The sequence below is a fragment of the Dipodomys ordii genome, unplaced genomic scaffold, assembly GCF_000151885.1.
Source record: "Dipodomys ordii isolate 6190 unplaced genomic scaffold, Dord_2.0 Scaffold12, whole genome shotgun sequence".
In the NCBI taxonomy this organism is placed as follows: domain Eukaryota; kingdom Metazoa; phylum Chordata; class Mammalia; order Rodentia; family Heteromyidae; genus Dipodomys; species Dipodomys ordii.
Window position 1 is genome coordinate 1,360,144 of NW_012267228.1, and position 16,253 is coordinate 1,376,396.

At 46.3% G+C, this 16,253-nt stretch overlaps 1 protein-coding gene across 1 annotated transcript in view; it reads right to left on the reverse strand.

Moving 5' to 3' along the window:
- The window catches only part of Rbsn (rabenosyn, RAB effector), a 29,256-nt gene that overhangs the window by 12,157 nt on the left and 846 nt on the right, over nucleotides 1-16,253 (reverse strand). The window contains exons 2-9 of the mRNA XM_013010573.1: nucleotides 14,401-14,719; nucleotides 9,779-9,919; nucleotides 6,611-6,711; nucleotides 5,242-5,287; nucleotides 4,982-5,143; nucleotides 3,685-3,926; nucleotides 2,353-2,423; nucleotides 697-783 (exon numbers count right to left, since the gene is read on the reverse strand). Coding sequence (XP_012866027.1) covers nucleotides 697-783; nucleotides 2,353-2,423; nucleotides 3,685-3,926; nucleotides 4,982-5,143; nucleotides 5,242-5,287; nucleotides 6,611-6,711; nucleotides 9,779-9,919; nucleotides 14,401-14,548 — 998 coding nt within the window. The 5' untranslated portion in view covers nucleotides 14,549-14,719. The remainder of the gene's footprint in view (nucleotides 1-696; nucleotides 784-2,352; nucleotides 2,424-3,684; nucleotides 3,927-4,981; nucleotides 5,144-5,241; nucleotides 5,288-6,610; nucleotides 6,712-9,778; nucleotides 9,920-14,400; nucleotides 14,720-16,253) is intronic.

The window sequence follows — 16,253 nt, forward strand, 5'->3', positions numbered from 1 at the left end:
TCAAGGCTAGCGCTCTACCACTTGAGCCACAGCGCCACTTCCGGCTTTTTTCTTTTTGCTTATGTGGTGCTGAGGAATCGAACCCAGGGCCTCAAGCATGCAAGGCAAGCGCTCTACCACTGAGCCACCTTCCCAGCCCCCGGTCTGGCACTTCAAAGGATCCAGACTTCGTTTAACGCCCTGCTGTCACTGTCCTCAATTCTTGATCATGTTTAAATTGGAGATGTCCTGTATGTCCAGGTAGACAGTGGGTCCTCATCTCAATTATCCCTCTGAGCCTCAAAGGGCTGAGAACCTCAACAACCCATCCACAGTCTAAGCAGCTTAGATGTGAACAAAGAACCTGGCTCCTCCCCCAACTCCTCCTCCGGTGCTGGCTGTGGTGTGCTTTCTCTCCCGTGCCTCCTCGGGATGCTGACGGTCCCCTCACAGGGAACTCAAGTCGAGCCAATGAGCTGCTCCCTGAGAACAGGCCAGTGACAGGCACACAGCTGGTGTCCGCAGCTCACTCCTATGTGTTTAATATGAAATCCCTAGCCAGAAACTTGTGAGATGAGCTAAGTGCCTGAGCACCTAGGCACAGGCCAGCTCCTCACACAACCCGGCTGCTACCAGGAGGGCTCTGCCGCCACTATTCAATCAAAACATCACCTTCTCCCCTCAGTCGGCAACAGACCTGCGCTGGGCAGACCTTACCTTAGCGCATCTATTAGCTCATACACTTTCTGCACTTCCAGTCGGAGGTCACTGGCATGTTCCAGACTGTAGGTCGTCTCCCCGGCACTAAGGAAAACCACACAACACTGGATCTGAGTTTCACATGCTGAGTGCAGTTTGTGGTACAGGAAGACTCTTGGGGTTTAAGGCCTCACAGAGGCAGGGACAGCTCTCAAGGGGGCATTCCACATTCAACAATGCACTATTCCTTTCTCAGGATGCACTAATCCACCAGAAGCCACTTCTCAAAGTGCAGACACCTCGGGGACATACTTGTGGTCTGGCTCCGAGGACCACTAGATGCTCACAGACAAAATAAATGCAGCTGAATCCACTCTGGCTCACTTTTCCTGTACAATTACACTGCATCTTATAGAACTACATAGTGATTTACTGAATGACTTAGTCACAGTACCTTAGAGCATCAAACCATTATATTTTTTTCACTCTGCCCAAGAGCAGGGGAATAAAAAACGGATCAAGGAATCCCCAACAGACCTGGGCAGAAAAATCTCAAGATTCCATCTCCGAAATCACCAGCAAAAAGCAGAGCTGGAGGCATGGTTCATAAGGCCCTAAGTTCAAACCCTAGTACAATATATCACCACTCCCCCCCTCCCCAAAAAAAAAGAGAATGGAAATCTTATTTTTGACTGATGGATAAATCTAACACATGCATTCAAAGGAATCAAGTACTAATGCACACCCAATGGATGAATCTTGAAAACCCTGCCCTGTGTAAAAGGCCATGCTCAAAGGGTCATGTAATTACGGTCCATTTATACGAAATGTAAACAAGAGACAAACTGATGAGAGAAGAGGAAACAAGTAGTTGACAGGAAGTGAGGTGCCTGCTAAGGGGCATGAAGTTAATTAGTTAACAAAAACCCTTTGGAATAAGACAGCGCTGACGGCTGCAAACTTTGGGATATCATAAAAATCACTTCACTGTACATGTTAAAAAGGTGTGTGAGCTGGGCACCGGGGGCTCATACCTCTAATCCTAGCTATATCTGAGGATCACGATTCGAAGCCAGTAAAATCCCCATCAGACTCTTATCTCCAATTAACTACTCAAAAAACCAGAAGTTGAGCTCAGAGACAGCACCCAGGCCCCAAGTTCAAGCCCCACGACTGACAAAGTGTGTGAGCCACATCTTACTTGCAAAAAGAAACAGATGGCAGACTAGATTTAACCAATAGACTGAAGTCTGCCAACTACTGCTGCAAAGGAAATGGTAGCTATACGCTCCGACACCCTACTGCCAGTGTGCATCAGGCATGGGCAGGAAAGAGGCTACTCCTTCCGGGCACTTCCCAAACCTGCGGTCAGAATGGCCCCGTCACCTAAACAAGACTACATATTTTTACTAAGTTCATGCCTCACTGAAATATAGACATGGAGTCTTGTCAGCTAGCCACAGAAAAAAAGCATGGCTAAGAGGTAAGACGCCCAGTGGGGTAAGGCTTAGTGGCAGAGCATGTGCTCAGCATATACAAGGCTTTGGGTTCTATACCCACCACCAGAGGAAAGGAAAAAAAGAGAAGAGATGACTAGCACTTTCAGCCACTGCAGATCTGACCTAAAGTGGCAGAAAAGTGACCGGTGAATTAGAGAACAGAACAGCAGTTTACTTTAGTGACGCTGCCATGCTGATGTACTCAGGGGCCTTCTGGTCAACCTTCTCCATGCAAAGTCTCAACTTCTAGAAACAAAAAAAGAAGAGGTGAGTGGTGGTCTCAAAATACACTGACACAGAAGCCTGGCCACACAACAAAGACATACGGAAAATGCTAATATTTCAAGCCGGGAGGGCTTTTGCCCCTAACTTATGCACACCTACATTCAAGGCAGAAAAGCTTACAGGAAGAAAAGAAAATGAGGGTAGAGTCTTGGATCCAGAGTTTTGAGAGACCAGCACGGCCAGAGCTTCTTTCCCAACAGAAGGAGGCACAAAGCACCGTGGCTACTCACAAAGGTGACAGCAGGTCATGGACCCCAGGCAACATTAGCAGCTCAGTGCCAGTTTAACTCACATTGTTTCTGGAAACTTCAGTATTTACCTGACATCATGATCTGCAGTGACCTTTCAGTGGTCATTGGACAAAAACACTGTTCCTAGCCAGGGACCAGTGGCTCGAGCCTATAATCCTAGCTATTCAGGAGGCTAGATCTGAGGGTCAAGGTTCAAAGCTAGCCTGGGCAGGAGAGGCTGTTTGACTCTTATCGCCACTGAACCATGAAAATGCTGGAAGTGGGTCTGTGGCTGTGGGAGAGCGCTGGCAAAAGAGCTAAGGAATGCACCCAGGCCCTGAGTTCAAGTCCTAGAACCAGCATAAATAAAACCAAAAAACAAACTCCCCAGAAAAACAAAACAAAAACCCAAACTGTTACTCAGTTCAGAGTTTTGCACAAGCAGCTTCTTCCACCCCTGACTCCCCGCCCAGGTTTCGGGCCTCACCCGGCCATCGGAAGGCCAGTCAGCCTCATACAAGGCATCCTCAGACCATGCCTGTACGTGGCATTCTGGGGTCACCGGTGGGGTACGAAGAACTAAGGCGTTTGGGACTTAAATGGGGCTCTCAGCCAATAGGCAGTCAGAATGGAAAGCCAGGAAATGTATAACACCTTTCAATCCAACGAAGAACAGCCTTCCCCAGCAATTCTTCCAGTCCACTGTTACACCTCCAGCTTCTGCCTTCCCCACAGAACCCATCCATACCACAGCAGCTGCTTTACCTCCCTTGCCCAAAGTCCCCACCTTCCCACTTTCAAGTGGGCAATGGAAATTGGAGAAATGCATAGTGAGAAGACACCCAGGAGGATTCGGTGGCTCACTGAGACCCAGGTTGGAACAGCATAGCCCAGCCCTTGAGCAGGAGCCACGCCCCAAAGCATTCTCTGGATTCTGGAAGCATGTACGCAGCTAAGAGGCAAAGCAGACCCGAGGGCGGCTGGCACATCACCTCGTAGAGCTTCACGATGTCGGGCGTGTGCTCCTTCTCGTTGATCTGCTGCTCTCTCTTGAGCAGCGTGTCCTTGCAGTGTGCGCAGCAGCGGATCCGGTCATCATCCTTCTCATCTAGAACCGAGCTGACACTGCTCATGCTGCTGATACTGCCCCGGCGGGAGCCATGGACACTATTGGGTGACTGGCTGGGGCTGGTGTGGGTGCTCAGGGAGTCCTTGCTGGCACTGGTAAGCTTATCTGTAAACAACAGACAGGCAGCCATGACCTCCACAGCATGCATTATCCTGCTGCTCATGACAGTGGGCTGCCAGTCTACAGGAGGCTGAGCTGGGAAGTAAGATCAGGCGCTACCTATGGGCAAGGACCTGCCCTTCTGCCTCCTGGGGTGGGGATCCGATGAGAAAGTAATACTGCTGCCATGCAGGTGAAGCCCCAGGCCCCGAAAGCACTCAGTAGCTCCTATGTGACCTTAGTCCTTTCTGTATAACAGGGAGGATGAGCCCACTGCTCTGTTTTCAATTCTTCCCAAAGTCTCGCAAAGCTGAGCTGATAAAATCGTTGCTGAGCCTCTCAGAGTGCGAGATACAATTGTGTCACAGTCCTTTAGTCCTGAGTCTGTATTTGCCAGATGCTGAGCTCCTTGTGAGAACAAGCGATGACGCCTTACAGACCAGACATGTACAAAGACCTGTGAGTCCAGACTGCAGCCGCTTTGGACAGCCCTTAAATTAAGTATACTTTGTACTGTTTTTTCCTTCAAGTGCTAAAGATGGAACTCAGGACCTTGCACATGCTAGGCCAGTACAGGGGCTTGAACTTGGGGCTTTGTGCTCTTGATTGGCTTTTTCTACCCATGACTAGCACTCTACCACTTGAGTCATGCCTCCACTTCCAGTTTTTGCTACTTAGTTGAAGATAAGAGATTTGTCTGCTTGGGCTGGCTCCACATTATGATTCTCAAATCTTAGCCTTCTGAGTAGTTAGGATTACAAGCATGAACCACCAGTACCTGGCTAATGTTCACGTATGATTGTTAAAAAGACCAAAAAAAAAAAAGGAAGAAGTACAGCACAGGGACCACAGGTAGCCCACAATGCCTAATACCATCTGACCCCTTACATAAAAAGGCTTACCAGCCCGACACAGACCCTGACTCCTGCCCCAGCACAGCGGTGGTGGTAGCAGTGGCTGTAGTGAGTGTCACCAAGTTGTAAGTGGATTAATGAAGACCCCACGAGCCACGAAGTAGACAGCAAGGCCCCTGAGCCAGTGGTGTTAGCTAGATCACCTACTTGCCCAGGGCAGGCCGATGAGCTCCATGCACTTCTTGCACATGATGGACCCACACAGGCGGCAGTGGTGGCGGCGGTTTCGAATGCTGAACTTATTCCCACAGTCTGGACAGAAAGGGACATCCTGGTCATTGACCCAAGGCACCACAGATTTTTCTATTGCTTTGGGAAAAACAAAACAGAAAACAAACAAAAAAAATTTTTTAAGTTTTTGGCCAGGAAAACAAAATTAGAATGAATATGAGCAAAGTTCTAGTTACCTCGAATCTTTGCAGACTCTGTATTTGCTCTGTCAAATGCAGTGAGCTGAGCAGGAGAAAACAGTACCAAATGGAGTTAATCAGGGGACATTCCCTGCTACTCACTCAAGCAGGAATGCACACCTTGCATTTCTCAAGTGCCTCGTCATCCCTAACTGTGCTGCCAGGAGTGCAGTTTCGCACAGAACAGAGCTGTCGTTTCAGATCTAGAAGGCACCTCTTTCTAGGATCTACCTCCAATCTCTTCCCTGTTGGCACCTGTTTCCAGGTAGCCAGGTGTAGGTGAGGATGGGGGCAGGGCAGGACTGAAAGCAGTGGGAGCGACTGATTTTCCAGTTTTCCAGTTTTCGTGCACAGTAAAACTGGTCACATGCTTCTGCCTAAAAGGACCACATAAAGAAGGGAGGGGTGCACCCACTGCAACAATGAGATGCACAAGTCATTATGTTGAAAGTGAACTTTACAACTTTGGTGGGGGGGGGGAGGATTGGGTGGGGGGGACGGGGGGGAGGATGGGAAGGGACGGGAAGGGGAAACAAAGGAGGAGGCTACAATGCTTGATAAGAAATGTACTCATTATCTTGCCCAGGTAATTGTAACCCCTCTGTACAGTATTTTCACAATAAAAAAAAAGAAGGAGGGGGTAAGCGTGGTGGTGGCAGTCGTGGTTATGTCATCACGTGGAAGGAGCACTAGCACAAGCCCCTAGTATCGTCAAACACAGTGTACCTGGCCAGGCCTGGTGGTGCACGCCCGATCCTACCTTCCTGGGAAGGAGAAGCAGGAGGCTCAAAGGGTACCTGACTCTGGGGTCAATCTCTAGTCACACACACATGCACACACACACACACAGGCACGCACACACACACACACACACACACTAGCTCAGCAGTAGAGCATGCATGAAGCCCTGGGTTCTCATCCCCACACAGGAAGTAGAGGTCCCTAGGGCTGTCCCCTGCACCCAGGGCAAGGGGCACTGCACAGCACGATTCTGCACTGTAGACACTCTCTGGGACCACAGGACAAGAAGCCAGTCAAGAGGTCCTCCTGCACACTGACCTAGCTGAGCACTCCTCGCAGACCTGTCACTGCATTTCTGTGTACCACCAGGTGGCATCACACCCACTGAAGGGCTATGCCTGAGACACCCCAAAAAGGAAAGGGTTTCCAGTAACAACAGGGCCTCATGGGTGGAAGGAAGCTGGGCAAGTCTGTTCGTCTGGGCTACTCCCTCCACAGCACACGTCCTCGGGGCCCACTGCACCCTCTGCCACCACCACATCCACAGGGCGCACTTAGTACATCCTGCAGAAATGGGGGGAGGTTCGTACTTTCAGGAAAAAGTGTTTTAAAACTAAAAATTTACCTTCTCTAACCTGATTATTAATTTATTGACTTCAACAACATAATGGTCAATTCTTGCAGCCCGATGTTTTTTGAAGTCAGAGAGATGGCTTCTCACGGCACCTAGGAGGGAACATGGGAAGACAAATGGCTTGTAATCTTTCTGAAAACTCCTTCCTACCCTTGCTTATTCTCAACGGATGTTCAAAGCCAGTAAAATGCCTAGGGTTTTAGTCTTACTAAAAATTTCAAAACTAGAACGCAAGTGGAATTTGTGAAAATGCTCACATGGCCCTTAGTGGCCTCATGGCCCTGAGAGGCCTCAGATTGGAGCTTAGACTAGAAGTGTCAATTCTGCCACACACTGGGTGACCTTGGACAAGTTACTTCACCTCTCTGGAACTGAGAAGCCACACTTACAAAATGAAGGTAACAAAATTACTAGTTCAGTGTTCTAAAAACTAAATAAATAAAACTTATAAAGTCCTTAGAACACTTACCAGGCATGTAAATGGTAAACACTGAACACGTAGTACTTTCTGGAGTTGATACAATATAACTTTTGATCAAAATGGCCCAAAAGCTTCAAGTGACAGTAGATGCCCTTAGTAGCTAGTTAAATCAGTATCATCCTCAGTCCAGCAGCCCAGATCCAGGAGACAGGTTCCCAGCACAGATGGGACCAACCAGCACATTGCCACAGCATATCCAAGCTATCTCCTTCCTTCCTTTCTTTTTTTTGGGGGGGTGGGGGTCAGGAATCAGGCTTGCACTCAGGGCCTGGGCACTGTCTCTGAACTCTTTTGATCAAGGCTAGCACACTTCCACTTTGAGTCACAGCCCTCCTTCCTTTCTTTTCCTGAATTATCTCCTGACAGATCTCATCTCGTATAGCAAACCCATGGCCCCCCAGCACCCTACACCTCCCTCTGGTCACTGTCACATGCTGGGCTTTCATCATTTTTTTTATTAACAAAAACTTTTATATATTTTATCATGCATTAGATCTGCTGCAATATTTCAACATGGAAGGGCTACACCAAGCTAATAAACACATGTATTATCTCATTTACATTTTGTAACATTTAAAATCTATTCTCTCAGAAATTTTGAGGAATAGAATACAAACATATTAGTTGAACAAACATATTAGTTAAACGTAGTGTTATATCATGGGTACCTTGAACTCAGTCTTCCTATCTGTAGTCTTCTTTTTTTTGTCTTTTCTTTTTTGGTACTGGGGAATGAACCCGGGACACTGCACTTGCTAGCCAAGTGTGCCACAGAGCTACATCCCAGCCCTGAAAAGTCTTAGATCCACTTATATCCACGTGATGTTCTTACTTGTGCCTTTCCCTCCCTAGCCATACTCTAACATCGATCGAACTAAATTTTAGTTTAGAATTCTTAGGGGTAACTACAAAGATGTGCCCTGAAATGTGCCCTTTTTTGGTGTTCAACATGATTTCCTTCAATTGCTGAAACAGGCAAGTTAAGCAGAAAACCAGCCTGGTGATATGACTCTAGCAATCATGAGGTAAGTTATCACAGAGCTAAGTAGAATTCATATGTCTGGAATTTGTACTTCTTCAGTTTCTAATTGGTTTTCATATATAAAGAATAATTTTTAGAGCAATTTCCTCCTACAATGAGGAGAATAGAATGTTCCCACTCTCCAGTAGGGTGGAAACTGGACAGTTGAAATGTAGCTAGTATATGTTTAAGAAAATGACTTATTTCCGTTTATTTCAACAGTGTCCATATGAAGAGCACATTTCTGAAATTTTCTTCATCAGAAGGTTACCTCTGTCAGGTGCCAGGGGCTCACACCTGTAATTCTAGCTACTCAGGAGGCTGAGATCTACAGAGTTCAAAGGCCAGCCCAGGCAGAAAAGTACATGAGACTGTCTCCAAAATAACCAGCAAAAAGCCAGGCCAGAGGGGCTCAGGTGTCCAAGGGCCAGCTGAAAGCAGGCAGACCGAACAAATGAGCGACCTGAGTCCAAACCCCGGTACTGTCCTCCCCTCCGAAAAAACAAAAAATACAAAATCACCTTCTACAATGGCACTACAGGATACTGGGATACAGAACACTGTGGGTGAATATCCCTTCCTGCTTATAGCCTCCATTTCCTCATGTACGAATGGAAATGAGCATCAGGGTCACCCTATCTCTGAAGGCTTTTGGGAAAGTAAAGCACTACGAAGGAATCATAGTGCTTTTTATTCATTTGTGCTCATCCACAGTGCTTTTTACCTCATTTATCCCTGTCATAGACGCAAAATACCTAATTAGCATACATGAGGTCCTAAGCACTCCCTAAAAATATTACTAATGATTACTATCCCACAGTTAAAGTACATGTAAGATTAGATAGCTCAACACAGTCTGGAGGGCAGAACACATTTATGGTAAGAGCTGCACTGAGATATAATTCACATACATAAAACTCACACAAATTCAACTGCTTGATATATACACAAGATTGAATAACCATCACATGAAATTCTGAAATGTTTTCATCACCCCAAAAAGACAATTATAGCAGGTGCTGGTGGCTCATACCTATAATCCTAACCACTTTGGAGGCTGAGATATGAGGATCGCGGTTCAAAGCCAATCAAGACAGGAATGGCCCTAAGTCTCTTATCTCCAAATAACCACCAAAAAAACCTTGAAGTAGAGCTATAACTCAAAGTGACAGAACACTAGCGTTGAGCACTAAAGCTCAGGTACAATGCCCAGGCCCTGAGTTCAAGCCCCAGGACCAACAAACACACAAAAAGACCCTTAGGTTTGACATAGCAGACAGTGCTATAATTATGTTCTTAACAATTAGGTGCCTCTCACTTGGCAGGTAACGCCCTATTTGAGTGAAGACAGACCTGCCAATGCGATCTGTGCCAGGGCTGACATCACACACCACTTCTGCAGTTCACCAGCTACTCGACCATGGGCAGGTTCCCACAGGGTGCAGTGAGGATTAACCAGACCACACATGCAAAGCACTGCAGTGCCTGACACATGGTGAATCTCCACTCACTGACTCATACAAGGGCATGAGGTCCCTGAGAAACAGAACTGACTCCACCTCAACCAATATTCATAATATTGCCTCGACTATCCTAGATGCCTAACAACCATCTGCTGAATGAGTGAATATATGCACGCATGCCAGCATTTCCTTACCAAGCTCCTGGGGCTCCCACATGTAAGGATCAACCCCTCCGTAGCTGAAAGACTCATATCCGTGAGCCCCCGCTTCTGCTCGATCATCCCCCTCTCGTTTCAACAACTTGTTCTTTGCTTTCTTTGCCTTCTGCACAAGACCTAGAAAAAGGGAACACCACAAATGAACCTATGAAGACCACCAGTAAACAGTCCAGGAAACCAGGCTCCGGTGGCTCATGCTGAGATCTGAGGATCATGTTCAAAGCCAGGTAGGAAAGTCCGTGAGACTCTTATCTCCAATAAACCACTAGAAAACTGGAAGTGGCACTGGGGCTCAAGTGGTAGACTGCTATCATTGAGCTGAAGAGCTGAGGGACAGCGCCCAGAGTTCAAGCCCCATGACCAACAACAACAAAAAAAAAAAAAGGAGCCCAGGGAATCTCAAAAACCAAACTTGATGAAATTATCACTCGTTTAAAAATGTAAAAAAGATCTACAAAATGAGCAATAAGCACAAAAACACTATCATTATAAATACCACAGAGCCCAAGTCAACATTAGGAGTACACTGGTTTATATAGCCAACATATAACCTAAGTCACTGTTTACTGTCAAATATAAGAGCTCAACTAAATAGAAATGGAAATAATGGGTGTCTGGGTGTTAATGGTTCACACCTATAATCCTAACTACTCAGGAGGCTGACATCTGAGGATCATAGTTTGAAGCCAGCCTAGGCAGGAAAGACTGTGAGACTCTTATCTACAATTAATCTCAGAAAAATCCAGAAGCGGTGCTATGGCTCATGTGGTAGAGTGCTAGCCACGAGCAAAAGGAGCCCAGGACAGCACCCAAACCCAGAGTTTAAGCCCCAGGACTGGCCAAAAAAAAAAGAAAGAAAAGAAAAAGAGAAGAGCAAAGGCACCTTTTCTGAATTGGGTCCTCGCATGCCCCAGGCATGACACAAAGTGCTCGAGAGCACATGATGCCAGTTCACGCTCACCTCACACTGACAGAATGATATCACACTGGAGGGTAAAACTTGCTTCACTCAGTATCACAGAGCACAGGCAGCATGCTCAAGTAAATGCTTCGCCTGCCAATGACCAATGGCAGTTGGTGAACTATGCTCTGCAGAACAGGGGTATGCCCCTGCTGAGGTACGGGGACCACCAGTTAGAACTGGAGAGAAGTTAACTGGTGGTCTCATTCATAATTCCAACTCTTGGGTGACTATTATCCCTGTCTAGACTCTATCTAAGACAAAACTACATCACTTCTTTGATAGTCAATAGATCGATAGTTCATGGAGTTCTCACTTGAGTAACACTAAAAACAATCCCTAAGGCTCTGCAAAATATAGGTAAGTCCAGGGGGGGAGGGGGGAGGCTGGGAAGGGATGTGAAGGGTAAACAAAGGAGGAGGCTGCAATGCTTGGTAAGAAATGTACGCATTATCCTGCCCATGTAATTGTAACTCCTCTGTACAGCATGTTCACAAATAAAATAAAATTTAAAAAAATATATATAGGTAAGTCCAGACACAGGAGAGCTAGCAGGCGCCCAGCACCATTTACTTTTTACTGGCTTAAGAATACAAATACCTTAAGATTTTGGAGGATAGAAAAACCAGACAGAACTAGGTGGTGGTACCTCATACCTGCAATCCTAGTTACTCAGGAGACTGAGATCTGAGGATCATGGTTTGAAGCCAAACCCGGCAAGAAAATCCATGAGACTTTAACCTCCAATTATCTACTACCCTATCCAATAAAAAAAGCCCAAAGCAGAGCTCTAGCTCAGTGGTAGAGCACTAGCCTTGAAGAAAAAAGCTCAGGGACAGTATCCAGGCCCTGAGTTCAAGCCTCAGAACTGGCAAAGACCAAACAGAGAGGTGATCTGCTTTTGGAAGGACATTTCAAGAAACTGTGATGTCAATCTTTAACACTTTGCCTTCCTGATTCTATAAAAGAAAACTGCTTGAGAACTTCATAAGAATTCTATCACAGTCATGTAAAGGAATGCTTAACTAAATCTCTTAGTGCTTTTGAGGTAGAAATGGGAGAAAAACAAAAAGGATTGTGTAATTATATTTTGTGTGCTGCTGGGGGTGGAACCAAGAGTCTCGCCCATGGTAGGCAAGCACTCTGCCACTGGGCTGCCCAGCCCCGTACTTCTAGGAACTCATCTGTATTCATCTTAAACAGGGGTCACCTTCTCTAACCTTTCCACAAATTGTCCTTGTCCTCACCAGTCTTAGAAATAGCATGGCAAGCAGATGCTAAGACAGAGCTATTAAAAAGCTGGGTGCCCTTCAACTGTCCAGGGCAAACCCATAGTCAGGTTTCAAAATGCTTTGTTCCTGTCCCCACCGCCCTCAGGAAGTCGCCACGCATGTTGTGAACAGAATGTAGGGCACGTCACCGTCAGTAATGCAGAAAGAGCAGTGGACTTAGAAGGTGGCAGGTCTGTGTTCCAGAACTGGGGCTGGCCATTCCTGCATGACCTTGGATAAGTTACTGGACATCTCTGAACCATAGTTATTATCTGTAAAATATGACCAATCGGCCTTCCTGTAGGACTGTTAGGAGAGTCAAAGGAAATGACAGAAAGCCATAAAGCAGAGTCTCTTCCCCATCTTTCTATCAGCTACGGTTCTGTGCTCCAGCTTTCATGGCCAGACGTTACTTTGACAATCATAGTCCTCAGGATTTTTTTTTTTTTTTTGTCAGTCATGGGCCTGAACTCTGGGCCTGGGCGCTGTCCCTCAGCAATTCAGCTCAAGGCTAGCGCTCGACCACTTGAGCCACAGCACACTTCCAGCTTTTTCTGCTTATGTGGTACTGAGGAATTGAACCCAGGGCTTCATGCATGCAAGGCAAGCACTCTACCACTGAGCCACCTTCCCAGCCCCAGTCCTCAGGATTTTAAAAACGCTTGGTCTCATTGTGTTTCTGGATGGAGGCCATCACTAACCACGTTTTCTCTAACTCCTTTCTTCTCCTGAATGTGAAATGTGGAGTGGAACTTGAGTAAGCAACACTTGACCTCAAGGTGCATGATTCACACATGGGGAGGGAAAAATCCACTGAGGAGCACCACCGAGCTGATTATAAAAACAACAGCTAGACTGCTTAACTCTCGGCCTCCAGAAACGCTGCAGGGGGGTGAGAAGCAAGGTGGCCAAATAACTAGGAAACTGAGTCCAGAGGGGTAACAATTTACTTGGGGGTCAGAAATTCCAGAAATACAATAAACATGATGTGTGGTCAGAAATGTTCTTTCTTCAGTTCTTCAGGGCCTGAAATCCTGGAAGCTCAAAATCACAGTTTAACATTCTGGGTTATCTCTCTTTGTTTTTTAGATATGACCTTTCTTTCACCAGGCTGCAAGAGGTAATGCCCAGTACGGGAAGAAGGGAAGGGAGGAAGTCTTAAATCCAACAGGATTTTTAGCCAGAACATCATGTAAACTTATTTCAGATGTGATAGCAATATTAAGCTGGGTGCCAGTGGCTCATGCCTATAATCCTAGCTACTCAGGAGACTAAGATCTGAGGATAACTGTTCAAAACCAGCCCAAGCAGAAAAGTTTGTGAGACTCTTATCTCCAATAAACTACTCAGAAAAAGCCGGAAGTTGTACTGTGTGATTCAAATGGTAGAGCACTAGCCTTGACCACAAAGAAGTTCAGGAACAGCATCCATGCTCTGAATTCAAGCCCCAGGACAGGGGGAGGGTGAGTGAATCAATGTTAAAATTAATGTTTGTTAACTGCATCAAGTAAACTTAGCCATTCCAATATTTTTAATTATTCTCTCTAAAATTGAGAAAGCTTTTCTTTTCTACCACTACAGCTAGTTTCCCATTCTGTTTGTTGGACTTTCAATTGATGAATAAACTGCTTTGGGGAATTTAAGAATTCCTGTCCCCAAATGAAAACTAACCAGGAAAAATTATATATTGCATAGATTTCTCTACAGTTACTTACTTTAGAACCTAAATGCAAATGTCACGCTGTGTTATTTATTTTAGCTTCTTGCCCAAATACTAAAACCTATCTCTCCTGGAAATTGTGATATAATTAGTGATCTTCTAGTTACCATAACTACCATTTTATGCCAAAGAAATGTGTATCAAAATAATGAACTCGAGCTGAAGGTGTGGCACAGTGTAGGCTGAGTAAGCTTGAGACCCTGAGTTTAGACCTCAGTACCACCAAAAATTAAAAATAATCAACTCAACCTGTGCTCTCACTGTAGTCCTGGTTGACTCACAGGCCCAGTATGTCTAACTTTCACAGCAGGGGAAAGGCCTTCCTGTCCAAACTATCTCAGGCTAGGGCTTGAATCCTTCAAATCATCTAGCGAGACAGCACACCACAGTGATGACCTTTAGTAGCTTCAAATAAATCTTCACTATGTGGCTTTAGGCAAGTTACCTAATCACCCTGTGCCTGGTAGTCTCACCAGCAAAATGGGCTCATGGACAGCTGCTGTCAACTGAACAAGTCAGGCACACAGCAAGCACTAGGTATCTATCTGTTCACTACTATCATCATCAGATCTAGACAGTGACATGGAAATCTATGAAACTATCCCACAAATTCAGCTGAATGGAGTAGAAAGAACCCGCCTCTTACTTTTAATTTGTCCTTTGACATCACGGTCTTCCCCAGAGTGTTCTTCCTCATAATGGGACTGCAACTGGTAGAAAGACTGCAAGTCCTTCAGGCACAGAGGGCAGAGGAAGCCCTCCCTCACTTCCCCTGGGTCATCCAAAGTTGCCATGGCTGTGCCCCTCTCAGCCTCAGGAGGGCAGTGGCCTCATGCCAAGAGTCGGCTGGATTCCTCCAAGGGAGCAGGCCTCCCACAGCACTAACTGAAGCAAGCAGCCCTCGGGTGATGGGGAAGTGGCATCATGGCCCTGGAGGAGGTTTCTTCTCTGGCAAAGAAGGAGCTCTAAGAAAAGAAGAAGGAAAAACAAGCTAATTCAGGCAAATTACCAGCAACCAAAACTTTCTTTGTTCTTTTCATAGTTGAAAAAAGGCACTTTCTTGTTCAGTAGGAATCTTCAAAAACAAATTGTTTCTCAAATCCTTAGACACATAACCCAGGATATGAGAACATCACGAAACACTAGCAACGTATTAAAGTGGGAAGCAGATTCCTCAGATAAGAAAACACGATGCCAATACAGTTCATTCCAACTGGCCCAGCTCTACCATTTCCATGCACTTTAGCCATTGAGGAAATGGTGTTTCTTAGCAAGCAGTAGCTTTTATAAGCCACATACACTGTATAAAATAGGACAGTGTCTGTTTTGTGCGCTTGTTTGTTTGTTTTTAATCTTAACTTCAGGTTAAAGAGAAACATTAGAAGCTTAGTGGTAGAAAGCAAAATCACCCCAGAGCTGAAGCAAGAGGATCCCTTGCGCCCAAGAGTTTGAGGCCAGCCTGGGCAACATAGTAAGACCCTTTCATAAGAAAAGTAAATTATAAAAAAGAAAGAAAGAAAAGTAAGTTGTAAGTCCAAAGAAAAAGAGCAACTAATCACTGGTGGCTCACGGTTGTAATCCTATAGTTATTCAGGAGGCTGAGATTTGAGACTCGAAGTTCAAAGCTAGCTAGGGATAGAAAAGTCTTGTGAAAGTCCATCTTCAATTAACTAGCAAAATGCTGGAATGAAGATGTGTGTCAAGTGATCTCCCTCACACACTCACACACACAGCTATTTATGTTTCTATTTGTGAAGCACTTTTGCCTACAATGAACTGACTAGATTGTATAATATACCAGCGAGAGTTAGGCAGCAAGCCTAATGTACTTACTGCTTCAAACATAAAAGGACTTGGAGTTTAAGTCTTCCAGGCTTTTCTTTAGTCCGTTACATTTTCTGTCTTATTGAACTATGGCAAAGTCATTTTCAATGCCACCTCAGAAAGACTGCCAGCCACACAAACAATTCTCATAAAACTGTTTCACAAAAGCAAGAAATTTCTCACCAAGAACCTGGACCACAAACCACACTACGGAGGGAGGGAGTGGACTCAGCGTCAGATTGACGTTGGGGGGCCACTGAGGAGGGGACCTCTGGTCCTCCAAGCTGACTGGGGGGGGGGGGGACCGAGCAGCTCAGAAGCACAGGAGACACCAGGCCCTGCAGCCCTCGTCCCGGCCATTACTGAGAGATCAGTTCAGATCCTTCCCAGGCACTCGCCTCCAAAAGCCACGGGTCCCACAGGAGCCTCCTCCCCGGGACCCGGGCAGCTCGCCCTGCCCTCGCCTGCCCTGCCCTCGCCTGCGTCTGCAGCGGGGAGGGACCCCGAGCCCCGCCAGCGCGCGCGGCGGCTCCTCCCATCGCGGCACCCACGAAGCTCCGGAGGTGAGAGAACCGAGGGGCCGCGGACGTGCTCCAACGAAGCTTCCACCGCGGGGGACACTGACGGCCACCGACGGCCACCGCACACTGCCCAAAACTTTCACGTCCCGCCTCA